Source organism: Bombina bombina, chromosome 4, assembly GCF_027579735.1.
Source record: "Bombina bombina isolate aBomBom1 chromosome 4, aBomBom1.pri, whole genome shotgun sequence".
NCBI classification, from domain to species: Eukaryota; Metazoa; Chordata; class Amphibia; order Anura; family Bombinatoridae; genus Bombina; species Bombina bombina.
The window spans coordinates 782,042,868-782,066,509 of NC_069502.1; the positions used below are offsets into that span (position 1 = coordinate 782,042,868).

Below are 23,642 nucleotides of genomic sequence, written 5' to 3' on the forward strand. Positions count from 1 at the left end.
TCCACAGGCAGTTAACCCAAGACAGGTCTGGGTGCAAGAACCATAGGTAAAATTACAAAACAAATTGATACAACACACAGAGAAAACCCAGCACTCACTTAAAAGCTCTCAGCTAAGATTTAAAAGCAAAAATGGAAAGGTTAGTTACCGCATCTGGCCAAATGGGACAAGCCCAGGTACCTCGTCAAGGTCCTTTCCAATACCTGGGACCCTAAAACAGCCACACCATGCAAGCTCTCAAATCCAAACTGTGAACAAGGGAAGGGTGCACAGGCATATGTAATCACCCTAGACATATACAAAACACGGAAGGGAACTGCACTCTCATACCGGACCGGGTACACATCCTATGACCCTGCAACATGTAACTAACCTTTCCATTCTTGCTTTTAAATCTTAGCTGAGAGCTTGTAAGTGAGTGCTGGGTTTTCTCTGTGTGTTGTATTAATTTGTTTTGTAATTTTCCCTATGGTTCTTGCACCCAGACCTGTCTGGGGTTAACTGCATGTGGCTCTGGGGACAGCACAGCTTCCTGTAAGTGCCAGTGGCACCCAGGGCTGAGCATGTTGCAGGGTCATGGGATGTATACCCGGTCCGGTATGAGAGTGCAGTTCCCTTTTTTTCCTTTTTTTTTTTTTTTTTTGTGTATATGTCTAGGGTGATTACATATGACTGTGCACCCTTCCCTTTTTCCCAGTATGTTTGGATTTGAGAGCTTGCATTGTGTGGCTGTTTTAGAGTCCCAGGTATTGGAAAGGACCTTGATGAGGTACCTGGGCTTGTCCCATTTGGCCAGATGCGGTAACTAACCTTTCCATTTTTGCTTTTAAATCTTAGCTGGGAGCTTGTGAGTGCTGTGTTTTCTCTGTGATATATATCTATCTCTCTATCTCTCTAATCTCGACAGGCCAGAAGGCTTATGTTATCCACAGAAAGCCTCTGGAATACATTGTTTCCAATGCAGCAAATGGTTCTGGGTAAGATATGCAAATTAAGTTCACAATGACACACCTTTTTACTTCAAGTCTGCTTTTCAGGAGATTCCTTGCTGCATTGGAAACTATGTATTCCAGAGGTTTTCTGTGGGAAAACGAGCCTTCTGGCCTGTCTAGATATGTTAATGAACTACACAATTAGTTATTTTCTCTATATTTTGTGCGTAGTGGAGGATTTTATACTCTCCTTTTACCTCCCCCTAATTTTAAATGTTGTATTTTGCCTGAAATCAACTTTACCCAGCAGTGATTCAAACCTTCTCCCTGCTGAGTAGCAATAACTATGAAACAGTCTATCCTGGAATGGTTATGAATCACTGCACTAACCCTAGCTAAGGTTATAAGCTGTGTGAACAGCGATGCTTTGGCGTTAAGGGAATCTGCTGAAAAGCAGACTTGAAGTAAAAAGGTGTGTCAATGTGAACTTAATTTGCATATCTTACCCAGAATCCTTTGCTGCATTGGAAACAATGTATTCCAGAGGTTTTCTGTGGGAAAAACAAGCCTTCTGGCCTGTCTAGATATGTTAACTACACAATGAGTTATTTTCTCTATATTTTGTGCGTAGTGGAGGATTTTATACTCTCCTTTTACCTCCCCCTAATTTTAAATCTTGAGATATAATAATAAAATATAGTTAATGACTTATATTGTTATCATTTATTTGTAAAGCTTTTAAAAGTGCTGACTCTGATTCATTGTAAAAAGAGAGAGATAAAACAGACTTGACAAAAATTAATGTAAAAGGACCAGCTCCAAAGAGCTCCCAAACCATATTTCTTTGTCACAAACAATGCATTTGTTCACGCTCCTGTGCCAACCTACCAAATGATCGTGAAGTAAATTTGATAAGAGATCTAGATTTTAATCATCAGAGTTTAATCCCTTAAGGACCAAGGAAGTGCTATGTACGTCCTCAAAAACACAAAAGCTAAGGACGTACATAACACGTCCTCTGTTAAACTGAGCGCTGGAAGCATGAAGTTAAACTTTCACTGCTGGGCATAATAAAAGTGTGGTGCGCAGTGGCATTTAGCGGCCTTCTAATTGCCAGAAAGCAATGACAAAGCCATATATGTCTGCTATTTCTGAACAAAGGGGACCCAAGAGAAGCATTTACAACCATTTGTGCCATAATTGCACAAGCTGTTTGTAAATAATTTCAGTTATAAACCAAGTTAGTGAAAAAGTGAATGATTTTATTTATTTGATCGCATTTGGCGGTGAAATGGTGACATGAAAGATACCAAAATTGGCCTAGATCAATACTTTGGGTTGTCTACTAAAATAAAATATATAGATGTGAAGGGTTTTTCAGGGATTCCTGACAGATATCAGTTTTACAATGTAACTATCGCTAATTTTGAAAAAAAAAAAAAAAAAAATGGAAAAGTGCTACTTGTATTTATTGTACAAGTAGCACTTTTCCATTGTGCTACTTGTATTTATTGCCCTATAACTTGCAAAGAACATGTAAACAATGGGTATTTCTACACTCAGGACAACATTTACAAACTATTTAGCATGGGTGTTTTTGGGTGGTTGTGTAGATATGTAACGGTTTTTGGGGATCAAAATTAGAGTTTTTTTGTTTTTGTTTTTAAATCGTATTTTATAAAAAATTTTTTTATAGTAAATTATGATATGATTAAAATAATGGAATCTTTAGAAAGACCATTTAATGGCGATTAAAAATGGTATATAATGTGCAGGTACAGTAAATGAGTAAGAGTAAAATTACAGCTAAATGCACACACCACAGAAATGTAAAAATAGCACTGGTCCTTTAACAGTAAGAAAATTGAAAAATGGTCTTGTCACTAAGGGGTTAACAATTATGTAATGAAGTATGGCAGCATGTGCAGTGATGGGTAAATAATTACACAGATCTATGTAACTAAAATTACTAGACCCTGTAGTTTGCTGGCACGGGATGGTGAGAACGTAGTATAGGGAAGATTAGCAGCAAGCGTGAAATGCCAGTTCAGTACATATGCTAATTAAAGGGACAGGCTACACCTTGGTCATCTTAAAGTCTTACCTTAGCTTAAGCTGCAAATAGCCCCCTACACCTTTTCTATATCATGCAGCAGGAACGGTGAAAAAGTTATTTTAAAATGAACATTGTTTCTGGCCACTTCGAAATACCTTCCAAGCTCTGCCTACTGATGACATCATGATCTGGGCTGCATGTGGCACCCAATCACAAAAGGCTCACTGGTTGAATTAAACAGAGTGTCATTGCTATTCGGCAGAGTGCATAGATGTAGCCCAGATTGTGATGTCATCAGTGGGTGGAGCTTGGCAGCCATTTCAAAGTGATCAGAAACAATATTTATTTTAAAATTACATTTTTTTTTTTTTTTTTTTTTTTAAATGTATAATTTTGCTTATTTTTAAATAACTTTGCTCTGATTTTCAGACTCCTAACCAAGCCCCAAAGTTTTATTTGAATACCGTCAGCTACCTTCTCCAGCTTGCTCCTGTTTGTGTAAAGGGTCTTTTCATATGCAAAAGAAGGGGGAGGGGGGAGTGTCTGATATTTCCCACTTGCAGTGGACTTTCCAAATGTATAATTTTGCTTATTTTTAAATAACTTTGCTCTGATTTTCAGACTCCTAACCAAGCCCCAAAGTTTTATTTGAATACCGTCAGCTACCTTCTCCAGCTTGCTCCTGTTTGTGTAAAGGGTCTTTTCATATGCAAAAGAAGGGGGAGGGGGGAGTGTCTGATATTTCCCACTTGCAGTGGACTTTCCAACTGCCTTTTCAACAGAGCTAAACTGAAAGCTTCCAAGTAAGTTTTTAATCCATTTTATACTGGATTTTTATATCAGTATCTGCACATCTTATTCTGTATAGTAGTGTCTATTACATGCAGTTATATGAAAATGAGTGTATACTGTCCCTTTAATGTCTTCAGCACTCGATTGTAGCAGTGTTTGCAAAAATGTATAGTATTCCTACCAACACAGTTGCACAGTGTACACTTGTATGCTCCTGAGCTCTTATAAGCCTATGGAGGCTTGAAAAATTTAAAAACTGCATGCACTATCTAACTCATGAAAGTTCTATTTTGTCTTTACTGTCTCTTTTAAAGGGAGATGATACATTTATATAGCCCATCTGGGAGTGTTTTTGTAAAAATGTATATATTTTTTTTCCTTATTTGTTTAATAATGTTGTGCTGATTTTCAGACTCCTATCCAAGCCCCACAGAGTAAGATGTATACTCTTGTTTACAGACTCCTGCTTGCTCCTGTTTTTTCATATGCAGGGGAGGCGGTGGAAGAGGGGAGGGTCTTCTCTACCTGTTTTCCCAGTCTTTTTCAGTGGGCGTCCAGCCTAACCTCATCAACGGTACTAAAATGTTTTTTATACTGGATTTTTAGATCAGTATCTTGGCATATTCTTCTTTATAGTGGTACATTGCTTTATGAAAATTGGCATATACTGTCCCTTTTTAAAGCTGCCAATAAAGAGGAAAAATGCATATTAACGTAAACCACACTAATTAAAGAGCTAGGGTTTTCCTTCATTCCCTTACTAGCGTGCTTATATCAGGGATTCACTAGGTAACATCCCTTGCTCCCTCATGCTAGAGCTAGCTAATAGATATGTAAGGGCTGTATTATGTGCAAACATCAGAAGAGCTGAAAAATTATACAGAAAGCAACTTAATCACTCAGCTGATCTTCACTTCTGAACTTTTGTAAAACTATACTGGGATTTCACACCCCTTTCCCTCCTCACTGTTACCATGGTGCTTAAAGGGACCGTTTACGCTAAAATAGTTTTTTGCTTAATGTGTTTCCAATTACTATTTTTTTTTACCAACTACAGAGTATAAAATGTATGATAATTTGCTTTTTAAGATTTGTGTATATTTAAAAAAAATAAATAAAAAAAAAATGATTTTGTGTTTTGAAAACCACAATCTAAAAAAATGAGTTGAGCTTGTAGGTATAATCAGATCTCATTACTTTATCACATTGTGTACATATACATGCTTCATTATCTTATCTGTCTGTAAATCAAAGACCATTACTTGGAGAGAACAATGGAAAATGAACATTTTATTACCTTTTCTCTTCTATACCCCACTGGGAGTGTAATTTCTTCTGCTGGCTGTGCTTACACAGCTTATCTATAGCTTGGACCTAAGGCCAGAAACTGTCTGAATTGGTGGGGATATACCACAGGCTAAATCAACTATTTCAAATGCCAATATAAGGGTAAAGGAAATACTTGTAAACAATTTAATTACACTCCAGCAGGTAAAGTGGATCATTGGGAACAAATTAAAGAGGAGAACATTTCTCCAACATTGGTGTGTCCGGTCCACGGCGTCATCCTTACTTGTGGGATATTCTCTTCCCCAACAGGAAATGGCAAAGAGTCCCAGCAAAGCTGGTCACATGATCCCTCCTAGGCTCCGCCCACCCCAGTCATTCTCTTTGCCGTTGCACAAGCAACATCTCCACGGAGATGGTTAAGAGTTTTTTGGTGTTTAAATGTAGTTTTATTCTTCTATCAAGTGTTTGTTATTTTAAAATAGTGCTGGTATGTACTATTTACTCTGAAACAGAAAAGGATGAAGATTTCTGTTTGTAAGAGGAAGATGATTTTAGCAGACAGTAACTAAAATCGATTGCTGTTTCCACACAGGACTTTTGAGATGAAGTAACTTCAGTTGGGGGAAACAGTTAGCAGTCTTTTCTGCTTAAGGTATGACTAGCCATATTTCTAACAAGACCATGTAATGCTGGAAGGCTGTCATTTCCCCTCATGGGGACCGGTAAGCCATTTTCTTAGTTAAGCATAAAAGAATAAAGGGCTTCAAAAAGGGCTTCAAAACTGGTAGACATTTTTCTGGGCTAAAACAATTGCTTTACTAGGCATATTATGCAGATTCTAACTAATTATTGGTATTATAATCTTGGGGAACATTTAGAAAAACGGCAGGCACTGTGTTGGACACCTTTTTCAGATGGGGGCCTTTCTAGTTATAGACAGAGCCTCATTCTGGGACTGTATAGGGGTTAAATGTAAAAACGGCTCCGGTTCCGTTAATTTAAGGGTTAAAGCTCTGAAATTTGGCGTGCAATACTTTTAATGCTTTAAGACACTGTGGTGAAATTTTGGTGAATTTTGAACAATTCCTTCATACTTTTTCACATATTCAGTAATAAAGTGTTTTCAGTTTGAAATTTAAAGTGACAGTAACGGTTTTATTTTAAAACTTTTTTTTGTGCTTTGTTGACAAGTTTAAGCCTGTTTAACATGTCTGTACCATCAGATAAGCTATGTTCTATATGTATGAAAGCCAATGTGTCTCCCCATTTAAATTTATGTGATAATTGTGCCATAGTGTCCAAACAAAGTAAGGACAGTAATGCAACAGATAATGATATTGCCCAAGATGATTCCTCAAATGAGGGGAGTAAACATGATACTACATCATCCCCTACTGTGTCTACACCAGTTATGCCCACACAGGAGGCCCCTAGTACATCTAGTGCGCCAATACTTATTACCATGCAACAATTAACGGCTGTAATGGATAACTCCATAGCAAATCTTTTATCCAAAATGCCTACTTATCAGAGAAAGCGCGATTGCTGTGTTTTAAACACTGAAGAGCAAGAGGACGCTGATGATAACTGTTCTGACATACCCTCACACCAATCTCAAGGGGCCATGAGGGAGGTTTTGTCTGATGGAGAAATTTCAGATTCAGGAAAAATTTCTCATCAAGCTGAACCTGATGTTGTGACATTTAAATTTAAATTAGAACATCTCCGCGCACTGCTTAAGGAGGTGTTATCTACTCTGGATGATTGTGACAATTTGGTCATTCCAGAGAAATTATGTAAGATGGACAAGTTCCTAGAGGTTCCGGTGCCCCCCGACGCTTTTCCTATACCCAAGCGGGTGGCGGACATAGTAAATAAAGAGTGGGAAAGGCCCGGCATACCTTTTTGTTCCCCCCCCCTATATTTAAGAAATTATTTCCTATAGTCGACCCCAGAAAGGACTTATGGCAGACAGTCCCCAAGGTCGAGGGGGCGGTTTCTACTCTAAACAAACGCACTACTATTCCTATCGAAGATAGTTGTGCTTTCAAAGATCCTATGGATAAGAAATTAGAGGGTTTGCTTAAAAAGATTTTTGTACAGCAAGGTTACCTTCTACAACCAATTTCATGCATTGTTCCTGTCACTACGACAGCGTGTTTCTGGTTCGAGGAACTAGAAAAATCGCTCAGTAAAGAATCTTCTTATGAGGAGGTTATGGACAGAGTTCAAGCACTTAAATTGGCTAACTCTTTTGTTTTAGATGCCGCTTTGCAATTAGCTAGATTAGCGGCGAAAAATTCAGGGTTTGCTGTCGTGGCGCGCAGAGTGCTTTGGCTAAAGTCTTGGTCAGCGGATGTGTCTTCCAAGACAAAATTGCTTAACATTCCTTTCAAAGGTAAAACATTATTTGGACCTGATTTGAAAGAGATTATTTCAGACATCACTGGGGGAAAGGGCCACGCCCTCCCACAGGATAGGTCTTTTAAGGCTAATAATAAGCCTAATTTTCGTCCCTTTCGCAGAAACGGACCAGTCTCTAATTCTGTATCCTCTAAGCAAGAGGGTAATACTTCACAACCCAAACCAGCCTGGAAACCAATGCAAGGCTGGAACAAGGGTAAGCAGGCCAAGAAGCCTACCACTGCTACCAAAACAGCATGAAGGGATAGCCCCCGATCCGGGACCGGATCTAGTGGGGGGCAGACTTTCTCTCTTTGCTCAGGCTTGGGCAAGAGATGTTCAGGATCCTTGGGCGCTAGAAATAGTTTCTCAAGGTTATCTCCTGGAATTCAAGGAACTACCCCCAAGGGGAAGGTTCCACAGGTCTCAATTATCTTCAAACCAAATAAAGAGACAGGCATTCTTACATTGTGTAGAAGACCTGTTAAAGATGGGAGTGATACATCCAGTTCCAATAAGAGAACAAGGAAGGGGATTTTATTCCAATCTGTTCATAGTTCCCAAAAAAGAGGGAACATTCAGACCAATTTTGGATCTAAAGATCCTAAACAAATTTCTCAGGGTACCATCGTTCAAAATGGAAACTATTCTAACGATCCTACCTACTATCCAGGAAAATCAATTTATGACTACCGTGGATTTAAAGGATGCGTACCTACATATTCCTATCCACAAGGAACATCATCAGTTCCTAAGGTTCGCTTTTCTGGACAAGCATTACCAGTTTGTGGCACTTCCATTTGGATTAGCCACTGCTCCAAGGATTTTCACAAAGGTACTAGGGTCCCTTCTAGCGGTTCTAAGACCAAGGGGCATTGCAGTAGTACCTAACTTGGACGACATCCTGATTCAAGCGTCGTCCCTGTCAAAAGCAAAGGCTCATACGGACATCGTCCTAGCCTTTCTCAGATCTCACGGATGGAAGGTGAACAAAGAAAAAAGTTCTCTGTCCCCGTCAACAAGAGTTCCCTTCTTGGGAACAATAATAGATTCCTTAGAAATGAGGATTTTTCTGACAGAGGTCAGAAAATCAAAACTTCTAAGCTCTTGTCAAGTACTTCATTCTGTTCCTCGTCCTTCCATAGCGCAGTGCATGGAAGTAATAGGATTGATGGTTGCAACAATGGACATAGTTCCTTTTGCACAAATTCATCTAAGAACATTACAACTGTGCATGCTCAGACAGTGGAATGGGGATTATACAGACTTGTCTCCGACGATTCAAGTAGATCAAAAGACCAGAGATTCACTCCGTTGGTGGCTGACCCTGGACAATCTGTCACAGGGAATGAGCTTCCGCAGACCAGAGTGGGTCATTGTCACGACCGATGCCAGCCTAGTGGGCTGGGGCGCGGTCTGGGAATCCCTGAAAGCTCAGGGTCTATGGTCTCGGGAAGAGTCTCTTCTCCCGATAAACATTCTGGAACTGAGAGCGATATTCAATGCTCTCAGAGGTTGGCCTCAACTAGCAAAGGCCAAATTCATAAGGTTTCAGTCAGACAACATGACGACCGTTGCATATATCAATCATCAGGGGGGAACAAGGACTTCCCTGGCGATGAAAGAAGTGACCAAGATAATTCAATGGGCGGAGGATCACTCCTGCCACTTGTCTGCGATCCACATCCCAGGAGTGGAAAATTGGGAAGCGGATTTTCTGAGTCGTCAGACATTCCATCCGGGGGAACGCGAACTCCATCCGGAAATCTTTGCCCAAATAACTCAATTATGGGGCATTCCAGACATGGATCTGATGGCGTCTCGTCAGAACTTCAAGGTTCCTTGCTACGGGTCCAGATCCAGGGATCCCAAGGCGACCCTAGTAGATGCACTAGTAGCACCTTGGACCTTCAACCTAGCTTATGTATTCCCACCGTTTCCTCTCATCCCCAGGCTGGTAGCCAGGATCAATCAGGAGAGGGCCTCGGTGATCTTGATAGCTCCTGCGTGGCCACGCAGGACTTGGTATGCAGACCTGGTGAATGTCATCGGCTCCACCATGGAAGCTACCTTTGAGACAGGACCTTCTTGTTCAGGGTCCATTCGAACATCCGAATCTGGTTTCCCTCCAACTGACGGCTTGGAGATTGAACGCTTGATTTTATCAAAGCGTGGGTTTTCAGATTCTGTAATAGATACTCTGATTCAGGCTAGAAAGCCTGTAACTAGAAAAATTTACCATAAAATATGGAAAAACTATATCTGTTGGTGTGAATCTAAAGGATTCCCATGGAACAAGATAAAAATTCCTAAGATTCTATCCTTTCTACAAGAAGGTTTGGAGAAAGGATTATCTGCAAGTTCTCTGAAGGGACAGATCTCTGCTTTATCTGTTTTACTTCACAAAAGACTGGCAGCTGTGCCAGATGTTCAAGCATTTGTTCAGGCTCTGGTTAGGATCAAGCCTGTTTACAGACCTTTGACTCCTCCCTGGAGTCTAAATCTAGTTCTTTCAGTTCTTCAAGGGGTTCCGTTTGAACCCTTACATTCCGTAGATATTAAGTTATTATCTTGGAAAGTTTTGTTTTTGGTTGCAATTTCTTCTGCTAGAAGAGTTTCAGAGTTATCTGCTCTGCAGTGTTCTCCGCCCTATCTGGTGTTCCATGCAGATAAGGTGGTTTTGCGTACTAAGCCTGGTTTTCTTCCGAAAGTTGTTTCCAACAAAAATATTAACCAGGAGATAGTTGTACCTTCTTTGTGTCCGAATCCAGTTTCAAAGAAGGAACGTTTGTTACACAATTTGGACGTAGTCCGTGCTCTAAAATTCTATTTAGAGGCTACTAAAGATTTCAGACAAACATCTTCCTTGTTTGTTGTTTATTCTGGTAAAAGGAGAGGTCAAAAAGCGACTTCTACCTCTTTCCTTTTGGCTTAAAAGCATTATCCGATTGGCTTATGAGACTGCCGGACGGCAGCCTCCTGAAAGAATCACAGCTCACTCCACTAGGGCTGTGGCTTCCACATGGGCCTTCAAGAACGAGGCTTCTGTTGACCAGATATGTAAGGCAGCGACTTGGTCTTCACTGCACACTTTTGCCAAATTTTACAAATTTGATACTTTTGCTTCTTCGGAGGCTATTTTTGGGAGAAAGGTTTTGCAAGCCGTGGTGCCTTCCATTTAGGTGACCTGATTTGCTCCCTCCCTTCATCCGTGTCCTAAAGCTTTGGTGTTGGTTCCCACAAGTAAGGATGACGCCGTGGACCGGACACACCAATGTTGGAGAAAACAGAATTTATGCTTACCTGATAAATTATTTTCTCCAACGGTGTGTCCGGTCCACGGCCCGCCCTGGTTTTTTAATCAGGTCTGATGAATTATTTTCTCTAACTACAGTCACCACGGTATCATATGGTTTCTCCTATATATATTTCCTCCTGTCCGTCGGTCGAATGACTGGGGTGGGCGGAGCCTAGGAGGGATCATGTGACCAGCTTTGCTGGGACTCTTTGCCATTTCCTGTTGGGGAAGAGAATATCCCACAAGTAAGGATGACGCCGTGGACCGGACACACCGTTGGAGAAAGTAATTTATCAGGTAAGCATAAATTCTGTTTTTTGAGATTGTCTCAAACTCTGCTTTGTGAAATAAGATTTTTTTGTACAGTGTGTGTTTGTTTTTGCGCATTTATGTCTGTCTCTCTCTCTCTCTCTCTCTCTCTCTATATCTATATCTATATCTATATCTATATCTATATCTATATATATCTATATATATATATATATATATATATTATGGTGGAAAATATTGCAATACAAATTTCATTTTTTTATTTTTCTTACATTCCCCATAATTTACATCTGAAAATGTGAGTATTATTAATTTGTTTTGTGTGTTTCATGAATGATTATCACTAAAGACGCCATATAACATTATTAAAAACATTTTAAATCGAATATAAAATATATATACGTATATGCATTTGTGATTGGCTGATTGCTGTCACATGATACCCCCTGAATGGAAATAGAACTAACTTTGAAATTTGTTAGAAAAAAAACCCCTCTATACTCATTTAAATGTAAAATGAGTACTATTGCATTGTCTTTTATCGTGCATTTGTGGATTATGCAAATATACTTTATTTACTGGTCCTTTAGGATCATTGCTACTTAACTGCCATTTCAGGCTCATTTGCATGAGCCTGAAATGCTTGGGCCCCAAAACTGCTTTCACAGTCTTGTAAAGCCCAAAATGTAAAATCTTGTAACAAATTAGAAACAATATTTTTTTTTTCTTTTGTGTATACAGATGACTTTTCAATAACAATGTTCCTTTCCATACTTCTTTCATGTTCTGTATGCATATGCTTTATAAACAGGGCTTGGGAATTCAGATGCTAGGGAGCTACTGGCACCTTAAAATTATGCCCTGTAACCCTAGTTTAGTTCCCTTAATGCAATACTATATCCTGTGTGGATGTTGCAAATATAATAATTTATTTAAATATATATGGTACTGTGTAAAAGTCTTAGTCCACCATTAGATTTGTTGTTTTAGCAATGATATGACCATATATAAATGTTTCTTAGTCTCTTTATTAGAATACAGCCAAACAATAGAGGATATTTGTATGCAGTATTAAAAAAACAGAAAAAACAGCTTCTATTGGCTAAAGTGGCAAGTATTTAGTGTGACCTCCCCTTACACTTGAGTAATAGCAGGAACTCCCGGCTCTTGGAACCCTAATTATTGTCATTGCTAACACCTGTATGTATTTGTCCTAATATTTCATATCAAAATGACTGCTTTCAAAAAAGGTCATGTTTGTGCAAGACATGCTTAAGCATTACATACGCATGTGGTATGAGTTTCATTGATTGGAATCTTGCTGATAAGACCAACGTTCAATCACATCATTCCATTTACAAAGATCACAGAAGTTGTCAGACATAAATTTGCATCAGCAAGGCCTCTCTCAAAGGGAGATCGGCAAACAAACTAGATACTCAAGATATGGTATTCAAGCTGTTATAGAGAAATGTGAAGAATCAGGAGAGGCCAAGGACAAAAAAGGGACTGGAAGAAAACTTTCAAAATCTGATAAGTTTCTCAGAGTTTTTTTCTTTGAGAGACAGGAAGAAGTCCAGCAAGGACCTGGCTCAGCATCTGGCAGCTTCATCAGGATAACAAGTTGACCCTTCTACAGTCCAAATAAGCTTGATCAGTAATGGTGTTTGTGGAAGGGTAGCAGCCAAGAAATCACTTTTTCAGAATGGGAACAGGGTGAAAAGGCTAAGATATGCTAAAGCTCACAAATATTGGAATAAAGGTCAGTGGAAGTATTATGAGTGACGAATCCAAGTTTAAATTTTTTGGGTCCAATAGTCGACAATATGGAAATCCAGACCTGAAAATTATAGAGGTAGTATGGGATCACCTGGACAGAGAAATAAATGAAAGACAAGCTAAAATCTAAAGAAGAACTCTGGGAAGTGCTTAACCCCCTTAATGACCAACGACGTACAGGGTACGTCCTACAAAAAATGGTCATTAACGACCAAGGACGTTGCTTCCAGCCGCTTTCATGTTATTAAGGGCTATAGGTTAGTTAGTGGTGCCTGGGGCTGAGTGTCATTAGAACAAGGATTCGTATCTAGGATATGTAAAACTGTGTATTTCTATTCTTATTAGCACTTGGTGGTGATAGTTGCTGGTTCTATAGAGGTATGCTTTAATAGCGTAGATAGGAAAGGTGGAGTGTATCTTAAATCTCTAAGGGGAGTTTACAAAATTTGCCTGAATCAATGCAAATACGATGAAAGTAAAAACAATTTGATTAAAAAAATATATATATACACTCAACACAATATTGAAATTACGTTGACACCGGTGTCTTAATTATTAGATGTTAAAAACATACATGAATAAAAATAACTGAATTTAGGCACAGTGTTTACTGTCTAACACTTTCTGCTCAGTAGATAATCAAGTGAAATAGAATACATCAATCACAAAATATGCGGCTTGTTGTAGCTGACGTGAACAAAATGTAGCCAGATCAAAAAAAATATACTATTGTATCAGACTATCTTGGTGCAATTAAATGCGGCTACAATTGAGTTAATATGATATACTACAATTGTAGGATGGACATTTGCAATTGGAAGTTCATATACGGTTTTCTTAGTGTTATCCTGAGGTTAATAGATTTGTTACTATATCAAATATAGTTTACCGATTTGAGTTTAGATGACCAGATATAAAACAGCGATGCATAAATATGGGAAAAAGCTTGTGTTCAGAAATATAATCAAATATCCAACAATTGGTGTAACCTGGATACAAGGGTACTTCTTAGCCGGATATATTATAGAATTCTTCGGTTTCCAAAAGTCAATACTGGTGTTAAATTGGAGACTGTTAGTTGGTACTCCTACCGCTTCAGTGTGTGCAATTTCAGCACGTAGAAAGAATAGGTTATGGGAGTATGTCTTTGGTAGTATCCTCTAGTCAGGAGCTGTATGATTGAACGTCTACGCGTTTCAGCTGTTTATCAAGATGTACTTATCCTACCGCCCCTCCATTTTATAGGCTGATTTAACCCTTGAATCACTTTGACAGAGAAAGAACTTTCTTTTTTTGTTTTGTTTTATTGGCATCCTGTTTATCCTGGTCACTCGTAATATCAGGGCTACATTGATAATATAATACAATTTCATTTGTGCATACTAATAAATAACTTTAAGTGATTCAGGCGAGGACACAGAAGAAACAGTGAGTAAATTCACAAGCTCTTTTCTGAAAGTTTCATACAATGTCATTATAACACCAATATTGACTTTTGGAAACCGAAGAATTCTATAATATATCCGGCTAAGATGTACCCTTGTATCCACGTTACACCAATTGTTGGATATTTGATTATATTTCTGAACACAAGCTTTTTCCAATATTTATGCATCGCTGTTTTATATCTGGTCATCTAAACTCAATCGGTAAACTATATTTGATATAGTAACAAATCTATTAACCTCAGGATAACGCTAAGGAAACCGTATATGAACTTCCAATTGCAAATGTCCATCCTACAATTGTAGTATATCATATATTAACTCAATTGTAGCCGCATTTAATTGCACCAAGATAGTCTGATACAATAGTATATTTTTTTTGATCTGGCTACATTTTGTTCACGTCAGCTACAACAAGCCGCATATTTTGTGATTGATGTATTCTATTTCACTTGATTATCTACTGAGCAGAAAGTGTTAGACAGTAAACACTGTGCCTAAATTCAGTTATTTTTATTCATGTATGTTTTTAACTTCTAATAATTAACACACCGGTGTCAACGTAATTTCAATATTGTGTATATGTGTGTGTATTTATATATATATATATATATATTTATTTGTGTGACGTTTCGGGGACCGTATCCCCTTCAGACGAGGAAGGGGATACGGTCCCCGAAACTTCAAACAAATAAAGAGATTTATTTAAAAGGACCAGTGAGTGCTGCCATCTGTTCACTGTTAGTATTCATCTCTCGCATGCACCCTGGCAGATTGAATTTGGAAGTGAGAGTGCTCTCCTGCTGTGTGTATGTATGTATGTATGTATATATGTGTATATATATATATATATATATATATATAATCTTTTTATTAAATTGTTTTTACTTTCATCGTATTTGCATTGATTCACGGCCATCCGTGAGGGAAGTGCATCGGAGAGGGGCGGGATTATGTGCTGGGGCGCCGGGCATGGGTGGGAACACTACACTATATGGCACAATTTAATTTTGCGTAGGATAAGGTGGAAGAGAGGAGGGGGGGATTTTTATTTAAGGGATCTGGGAGGGGGTAGGGGGTTGGTTATTGAGGGGGGGCAGCTACACTACAGAAAACTATTTACAAATTCCAATTTTTTTTTTTTTTTTTTTTTTTTTTAAATAACTAGGTACTGGCAGACAGCTGCCAGTACCCAAGATGGCGCACAATAAGGTAGAGGGTGGTGGGTTAGAGAGCTGTTTGTGGGGGATCAGGGAGGTTGGGGGCTAAGGGGGGATCCTACACAGCAGAATGTGTTGTGTTTTTTTTTAATTTTTTTTTTATTAAAACAAAAAAAAAACTTATTTTATTACTGGCAGACTTTCTGCCAGTACTTAATATGGCAGAGACACTTGTGGGGTGGAGGAGGAAAGAGCCGTTTTGGAGGGATCAGGTGGTGGGATGTGTCAGGTGGGAGGCTGATCTCTACACTAAAGCTAAAATTAACCCTACAAGCTACCTAATTAACCCCTTCACTGCTGGGCATAATACCTAATTAACCCCTTCACTGCTGGGCATAATACAAGTGTGGTGCGCAGTGGCATTTAGTGGCCTTCTAATTACTAAAAAGCAATGCCAAAGCCATATGTCTGCCATTTCTGAACAAAGGGGATCCCAGAGAAGCATTTACAACCATTTGTGATTGATACACACATACACACATACATGTCAAGGGATATTCAGGGATTCCTGACGGATATCAGTGTTCCAATGTAACTATCGCTAATTTTGAAAAAAAGTGGTTTGGAAATAGCAAAGTGCTACTTATATGTATTGCCCTATAATTTGCATATAACTTGCAAAGAACATGTAAACATTGGGTATTTCTAAACTCAGGACAAACTTTAGAAACTATTTTAGCATGGGTGTTTTTTGGTGATTGTAGATGTGTAACAGATTTTGTGGGTCAAAGTTAGAAAAAGTGTTTTTTTTTTCCCCATCATATTTTATAATTTTGTTTCTAGTAAATTATAAGATATGATTCAAATAATGGTATCTTTAGAAAGTCAATTTATTTGCGAATAAAACGGCATACAGTATGTGTGGGTACAGTAAATGAGTAAGAGGCAAATTACACACACTGCAGAAATGTAATAGCCTTGGTCCCAAACGGACAGAAAATGGAAAAGTGCTTTGGTCCTTAAGGGGTTAAGAAAGCCTGGTATAATATACCAAAAGATTACTTCAAGAAAACTTCAGGACAGTATCTCCAATAGTGTTCAAGATGTGCTTAGTGCCAAGGGAGGTCACACTAACTACTGACTTTTGCCTGAAAAAGCCATTTAGGATGGTCATTAAAACTTTGCTAAAACAACAAATCTAATGGTGGCTCAAGACTTTACCACTGCAATCCCTCTTAAAGTATTAACTGCTGGTGCAGAGATCCAAATTCACACAAAGCTTCACACACATTGCAACACAGCAATGAAGGATCACTGTTTAAAGTCCATTCTACAAAATATTAATGTTAAATTTGTTATTACATTTTCAATATGTTTTGATTACAAGATTGTCACTGGGTGTGATGCATAGACAACTGACTTGATTATTTATTTTTATTTTTTTTAATTATCTTTAAATATTGATTATTTACTAGACATATGCATTTGGATCCTTCGTAAGAATCTGAATTCTGTAGTATGAATTCTCTTTTTGAAGCTAGATTGATTCTTGTGCAAGATCACTACACTAAGATTTGGATTTGCACAAATCTTTACGTGGTGATCTTACACAAAATCAATGCTGCTCAGAAAAGAGCCGAATTGCGCATAATTGCACGTCTATTATTTACCTCGGTGATCCTCGCCTTGATAAACATCCACTTAAAAATGTGATCTGAAAGTGAACCATAACCTTTTCAGGGTCCTCAGATTTACAGTTATTTTTTCCCCCGTCTCCTACAGGAAAACTGGAATGAGATCGATGTAACAAAAAAAAAAGACCCACAAGTTAATGGGGAAGACAAAAATATAAATTTGGAGACTTTGCCACCAGGTAATTTTTTTTTTTTTATTATTATTAAACTAGATAACATATATGCAGACGTTGTTGTGTTTAAAATGATGGCATAAATATGATTATTTGTTGAGGAAAGAAGATCCAATGCATTGTCTTTGAATAATGTTGCAATTTTTTTCACAAACTTAGACATCTAGGGTTACCTGTTCATTCATGTTTATATATTTAAATGATTTCTTTCTTTCATATAGGTGGCAAGAGTCCACGACCTGTTACGTTTGGGGATATACATTCCTACCAGGAGGAAGCAAAGTTTTCCAAACCCCAAAAGCCTATAAAACTCCTCCCACCTCACTCTTACCTTAGTTTTTACTTTGCCTCAGTTTTTACTTTGCCTCTGTTGGAGGTGGTTGAAGTAAGATAATGTGCTTGATTTCTTTAGTGAAAGGCACTTCAAAGCCCAGTTCCCCTCGAAGTACAGTGCTTGTCAGATGTGATTGGAGTACTGCCTCATGATAGACTGTTTTTGCCTCATGAGAAATCCTTCATAGGTTCTCTGTAAATTCAGTCACAGGGAATAGTCTTCTGCCTCCCTTTTAAAGATTGACATTATACTTCTATTCCATTACCTCTATTGATATGTTTCAGTACTGGTTTGGTTGTCTGCTACTAAGTGGACGAGTGTCTATGGGTAAGTATAAAACAAGGCGTGATAGGTCTGGACAGATACTAAAAAGAACTCAAGCCAACTATAAGGGAACCTTGATCTCTCAAACACTGTCCAATATGTAGTCAATGGTGAAAGGGGGGGAAATAGAGTGGCGCACAAGGCTGAGTTCACATAAAAAATAAATGGGAAATACCAATGGTCGTATATGGAGATATATATATATATATATATATATATATATATATATATATATATATATATAGATATATATAACGATAAAAACTAATAAGCACTTATAAAGGTCAAATCAAAAAAGTGAATTTAATATACAGATCAGAGAATACAAATGAGACAAGTTAATTCATGCAGTACATAAAAAAATCCCTAAAACATATCTAAATTAATAATTCTTATATGATGTGGCCACATCTATTAAAAAACTCTATCTAGTGATTACTCCTAAATAGGAAATGCAGATAAAAATGAGATACGTGGGGGGCGGAGCCTGGCCACGCAGGTGAATGGCCGATTGTGTGTAAAGCTCCGGCACCAGGACAGCTCCTTTTGAGTGCTACCTAAGGGATACAGACCCCAAACTAAAATTTTCTGTGCGGATTGTAGACGAGGATATCACCGGCAAAGGGAGAGGTGAACGAAGGACCCGCCATGGGCACTCGAGCAGAGCCGTTACAGCGCTAACGGTCGGCACTGACACTTTGAGGCCTCAACACTGGGTAAGAGCCGACACACCGATTGCACCCGGACAATAAGCGCTGCTAAGTTAAGACTCCAGGCATATTAAACCTGACGACCGCCAAACCCTATGACAGCGGCTTCTCACTAAGGAAGATCACACTAAAGTGATGCCGCCATTGCGGCCTAGCTGAAGGGAGTCACTGAACTGTTTGAGGCAGAGGCAGGCTCGTTTCTAATGGAGCGATTAAGCCTATTGGCTGAAACAAGGTCTCCTACATAAAGCAATGTATAGACACCGCATCTCATAATCCGGTCACAGGAAAATGCAACAAAACTTACTTGGGGTATAACCTTATGGAGAGAGGCTTTGATATTATCGATGCTCCTAAGCAGGACACTCACTTTTCATAATACTTCGCTATAAGGGGGCAGAGAAGATAGAGTGAGAAGGTTAACCAAGTAGCAGATCAACTTTAATTGTGCTGTACTCCTTCCTCACGTGCATAGGCCTTATTATAAATCCAGCATGGCCAGTACCCTGCAACTAGCCAAAAAGAGGGAGATTCACACAATCAAGATTCAACAACTATAGACTCTCCTGTCAATTCAGTCATGGACATCTCAGGGGCTTATGCCTCACAGATCAAGGCTGACATAGCCAATCTACCTACTAAGGCTGATTTTGACGCTCTTAAGGACTTAATAACAAACGATCTGGCAAATATGAAGCAGAATCTAAATGAAATGGGGCAGAGAATAGAATATGTAGAAGAAACACAAGAGACCATGAATACTTTGTTTGATGGAGTAACTACACAGGTTAATATACACCAAGCTCAGATGGAGTCCCTGCAAGAAAAAATAGAGGAGTTGGACAACAGAGGGCGCCGTAACAACCTGAGGATCAGGGGCGTCCCTGAATCCGTCTCACATACAGACATTCCTAACTATCTGCAGGGTCTGTTTAAACTCCTCTTGAAAGATCAATCAATACCTGACCTAGAGCTGGATAGAGCACATAGGGCCCTTAGACCTCCTCCTCCACCAAACGCCCCGCCACGAGACATAATTCTAAGATTTCTACGATATGCAGAAAAAGAAAAGATTTGGCAAGCAGCCCGCTCCACCCCTATTATCCAGTATGTGGATCATAAGCTTCAAATATACCTGGACCTTAGCCCAGCTACTATACAAAGAAGAAGGGAGGTGCGGTTTATTACTAAAGTATTACAGGAGCACCGACTAAGATACCGTTGGGGCTTCCCGTTCAGTCTGATCGTGACTCATGAGGGGCATACAACCATCTACAAAACAGAAGAAGATCTGCCTGCTTTGGCGGAAGAATTGAAACTCTATTTTCGACGGCCGCAGCCTTCAGATGTAGGGATGGAAGAAACCAGACAGCGCATACAGCCTAAGCAGGATTCAATTCAGAGGTGGACCAAAGTTCCGCCAAAAAGAAAGAAGACCAAAGAACCGGATCAATTAGCAGGCCCTGATGTGGAAGTAGACTCCTAAACTCCCAGCTGCTGTGAACTGAACATGTAATGGGTGAGATCCTTCTTAATTACCTTCCCTTTTTTTTTTTCTTTGCTTACAATTATAAAAATTTCCAGATAGACTGGTGTGCTCCATATTGTGGACAATGAGTCCCCCGGGTCACCGCCCTATTGGTGGTTCTAAACTGACTTTAACTTCCCAGGTGCCCGGTGGAAGAATAATTGCACTGCTGTGCTTATCTAGCAAGCATAGAAAGCACAACTTATGAATCTCCTAAAATGGAAGATGGACTTGTGACCATGTTTAATGTTTAACGTTCAAAGTTAAAGTAAAAGTTTATGCATGTATTTCCCTGCCTTTTTTTACATACCCTTAGGTTGAAAGAAATTCAGAAATTTACATGATTAAGGAGTAGTCCTGGACACACTCCCCAACCAAACTATGGCCCTGAGAGATAGTTCTCTCAAATGGTCAAGGATTTTTATTACTGTTTACTGTTTTTTATGTTTAAGTTTTAGTATTGATGTTATAACTAAATGTCATGGAGTGAATCAGCTGGAACACAAATGTATTTGCATTGATGTCAAGATGATAGATGAATGGGACTGGGAATGTATACATTGCTACATACCTGTACCTCTTTTTGGGAACGACATACCACCACATAGGAAGACCCCACATTGCTAATCATTTCCAAAATAATGGGAGCGGTGGGAGGAAGAGATATTAGTTAAAATGTCACACACAACGAGTAACCTCCACTTCCTCACAACCAACGCTAAGGGGCTTAACAGCCAGTATAAAAGAAATCTAGCACTGAGAGACCTCAAAAAGGAAAAAGGAGAGGTGGTCTTTTTACAAGAGACACATTTTGTTAGAGGTAGGGAGCCCAAGACCTTTACGTATAAATTTGGAGATTCATACTATGCCTCGAACACTGCCAAAACAAATGGGGTGGCCATTCTAATAAAGAGGGGTATCCCATTCACGCTAACTAGGAAAATTGCAGATAAACAGGGGCGATATCTCATCCTAATAGGGAAACTTTATAACTCAGTAGTCACCATGGTGAACGTTTATGCACCTAACTTAAAACAGGATATCTTCTTTAAACAACTATCCAATCTGTTATTGCAATTGGCCAAGGGGGCGGTGGTCATGGGAGGGGATTTTAATATTACAATGAATCCCATACTGGATAACTCTAACCATACCTCTTCTACACCTCATCGGGTGACTAATTCTGTTAAGTTACATCTGAAAGATCTCGCCCTACATGATGCCTGGAGAGGGTACTATACCCAAATAGGAAAGAGTATACTTTTTTTTCCAACCCCCATCAAAGACACTCACGTATTGATTATATAATGGTAGATGTCACTAACTTAACGAGGGTCACACAACTAAGAATACTACCGAATTCATGTTCTGATCATTCCATAGTTAGTTGTGAGTTTTATTGGCCACATATTCCCTGTAGACAACACTCATGGAGATTAGAAGAAGGCATTCTAGAGGACCCGATCACTATCCAACGATTAGAAAAAATGACGGAATACTTTAATATTAACACGACCGCGGTCCCCAAGACAGGCACAAGACTGTAATAAGGGGTGAGATAATCAGTATCCAATCCCACCAAACCAAACAAGCAAATAGGGCTCTTAACGATTTATTACAGTAGCTAGAGATGCTGGAAAAGCGGAGAGAGTCAGATTCTGTGGATTTAACTCTACAGCAGAAAATAATGGAATGTAGGGATTCGATTAATTCACTCATGGGAAAGGAATGCAGGAGGCATGCGTTTAAATTGCGACAAAAATACTACGAGGGGGACAATAAATGCGGCCCAATACTAGCCAGGAAATTGAAAAGAAAAATAAACAGGAGTTATATCCTGACACTTAAAAATAGCCACAATAAGGAAGTATATACTTCAGACAAAATAGCAGAAGCTTTTAGGACATATTACGAACGCTTATACAATTTGGAGAGTGTAAGTACTAATCGGCCTGACCAAGACAGATATATTCAGGACTATTTGAAAAATATTTCTCTACCACAGCTAACACAAGACCAGAATAATACCCTCAAAGCTCCGATAACCCTCGGAGAGATTAAGGAAGTAATTTCCCAACTCCCAACAAATAAAGCTCCAGGTCCTGACGGCTTTACCAATAATTATTTTAAAAAATTCAGAGATATACTGATCCCACATATGCTGACCCTTTTCGATGATATTACAGAGAAAGTCCCATTCCCACAGCGAAATCTAGAGGCTTATATTACGGTGCTCCTGAAACAGGGCAAACCACCAGATAGACCTGAGAACTTACGCCCAATATCGTTGTTGAATACCGATTTGAAAATATACTCAAAGATATTGGCTAATAGATTAGGATTAGTTTTGCCGTCCATTATAAGTAACGATCAGGTGGGCTTTATACAAGCCCGAGAGGCGAAGGATAATACAGTTAGGGCTATCCACCTTGTCAATCATGTACAAAATAACAAAATACCAACAGTGGTGGTCTCCACTGACGCGGAGAAAGCTTTCGACCGCGTCAGTTGGCTTTTCCTTAGGAAGATACTCCAGAAATTTGGTGTCTGACAGTTTTATTTAAAAAATAATGGCACTATACACCTCCCCAACAGCCAAAGTTAGAGTGAATGGTATTTTCTCGGGGACATTAGATATCTCCAATGGAACGAGGCAGGGGTGCCCACTGTCGCCCCTGCTGTTCGCTTGTGTGGTAGAAGCATTGGCAGCGAAAATAAGATTGAATAATGACATTCTGGGCATTACCATAGCGGAAAGGGAGCATAAGACTTTATTATTCACAGACGATGTGTTGTTTTTTTTAACCTCCCTGGCCGAGTCGGTTTCCCAATTATTAGAAGAGTTAGATAGTTTCCATATGGCATCCAATTTTCTGATCAATAAAAGCAAATCTGAAATGCTGCCCATTCATTGTGAGGGACACATACTGGAACGGACCCAGGAGATCTGCCCGTTCCGAATTCAGAAAAAGAGCTTAAAATATTTAGGGATTATGCTAGCCTCATCCGAAAAGGAGATGTTTGCGCTCAATTACAAAACTCTACAGAGAACCCTTATAGCAGACATGTCTTCATGGCGTTCCCAACATATAACGTGGTTGGGTAGAATTCAGACCATAAAGATGAATGTTCTACCACGGATATTATATATACTCCAGACGGTGCCCATTACTATTCCATTTAATTTCCTGGATACCCTCCAGAATGTAATATTTGATTATATCTGGGACAGAAGAAAAGCTAGAATAAATAAAAAACTTATGTGCATGCATGTTAAGGATGGAGGCCTGGGAGTCCCTAACTTAAAAAAATATAGACAGGCTGTCTTCCTGCAAAGGGTGATAGACTGGTACACAAATTATGAGCATAAGGCATGGGTGAGGCTGGAACATGATATTGCAGAACAGAGACATCTGGGGACATTGTGTTGGCAGAGTCGGTCGACTTTCCCAGA

At 39.1% G+C, this 23,642-nt stretch overlaps 1 protein-coding gene across 1 annotated transcript in view; it reads left to right on the forward strand.

Moving 5' to 3' along the window:
* GALNT2 (polypeptide N-acetylgalactosaminyltransferase 2) overlaps positions 1-23,642 on the forward strand; it is a gene marked incomplete in the record, with an annotated part of 519,141 nt that overhangs the window by 15,649 nt on the left and 479,850 nt on the right. Inside the window, 1 exon segment of the mRNA XM_053711154.1 lies at positions 17,208-17,298. Within this exon segment, the coding sequence (XP_053567129.1) occupies positions 17,208-17,298 (91 nt within the window).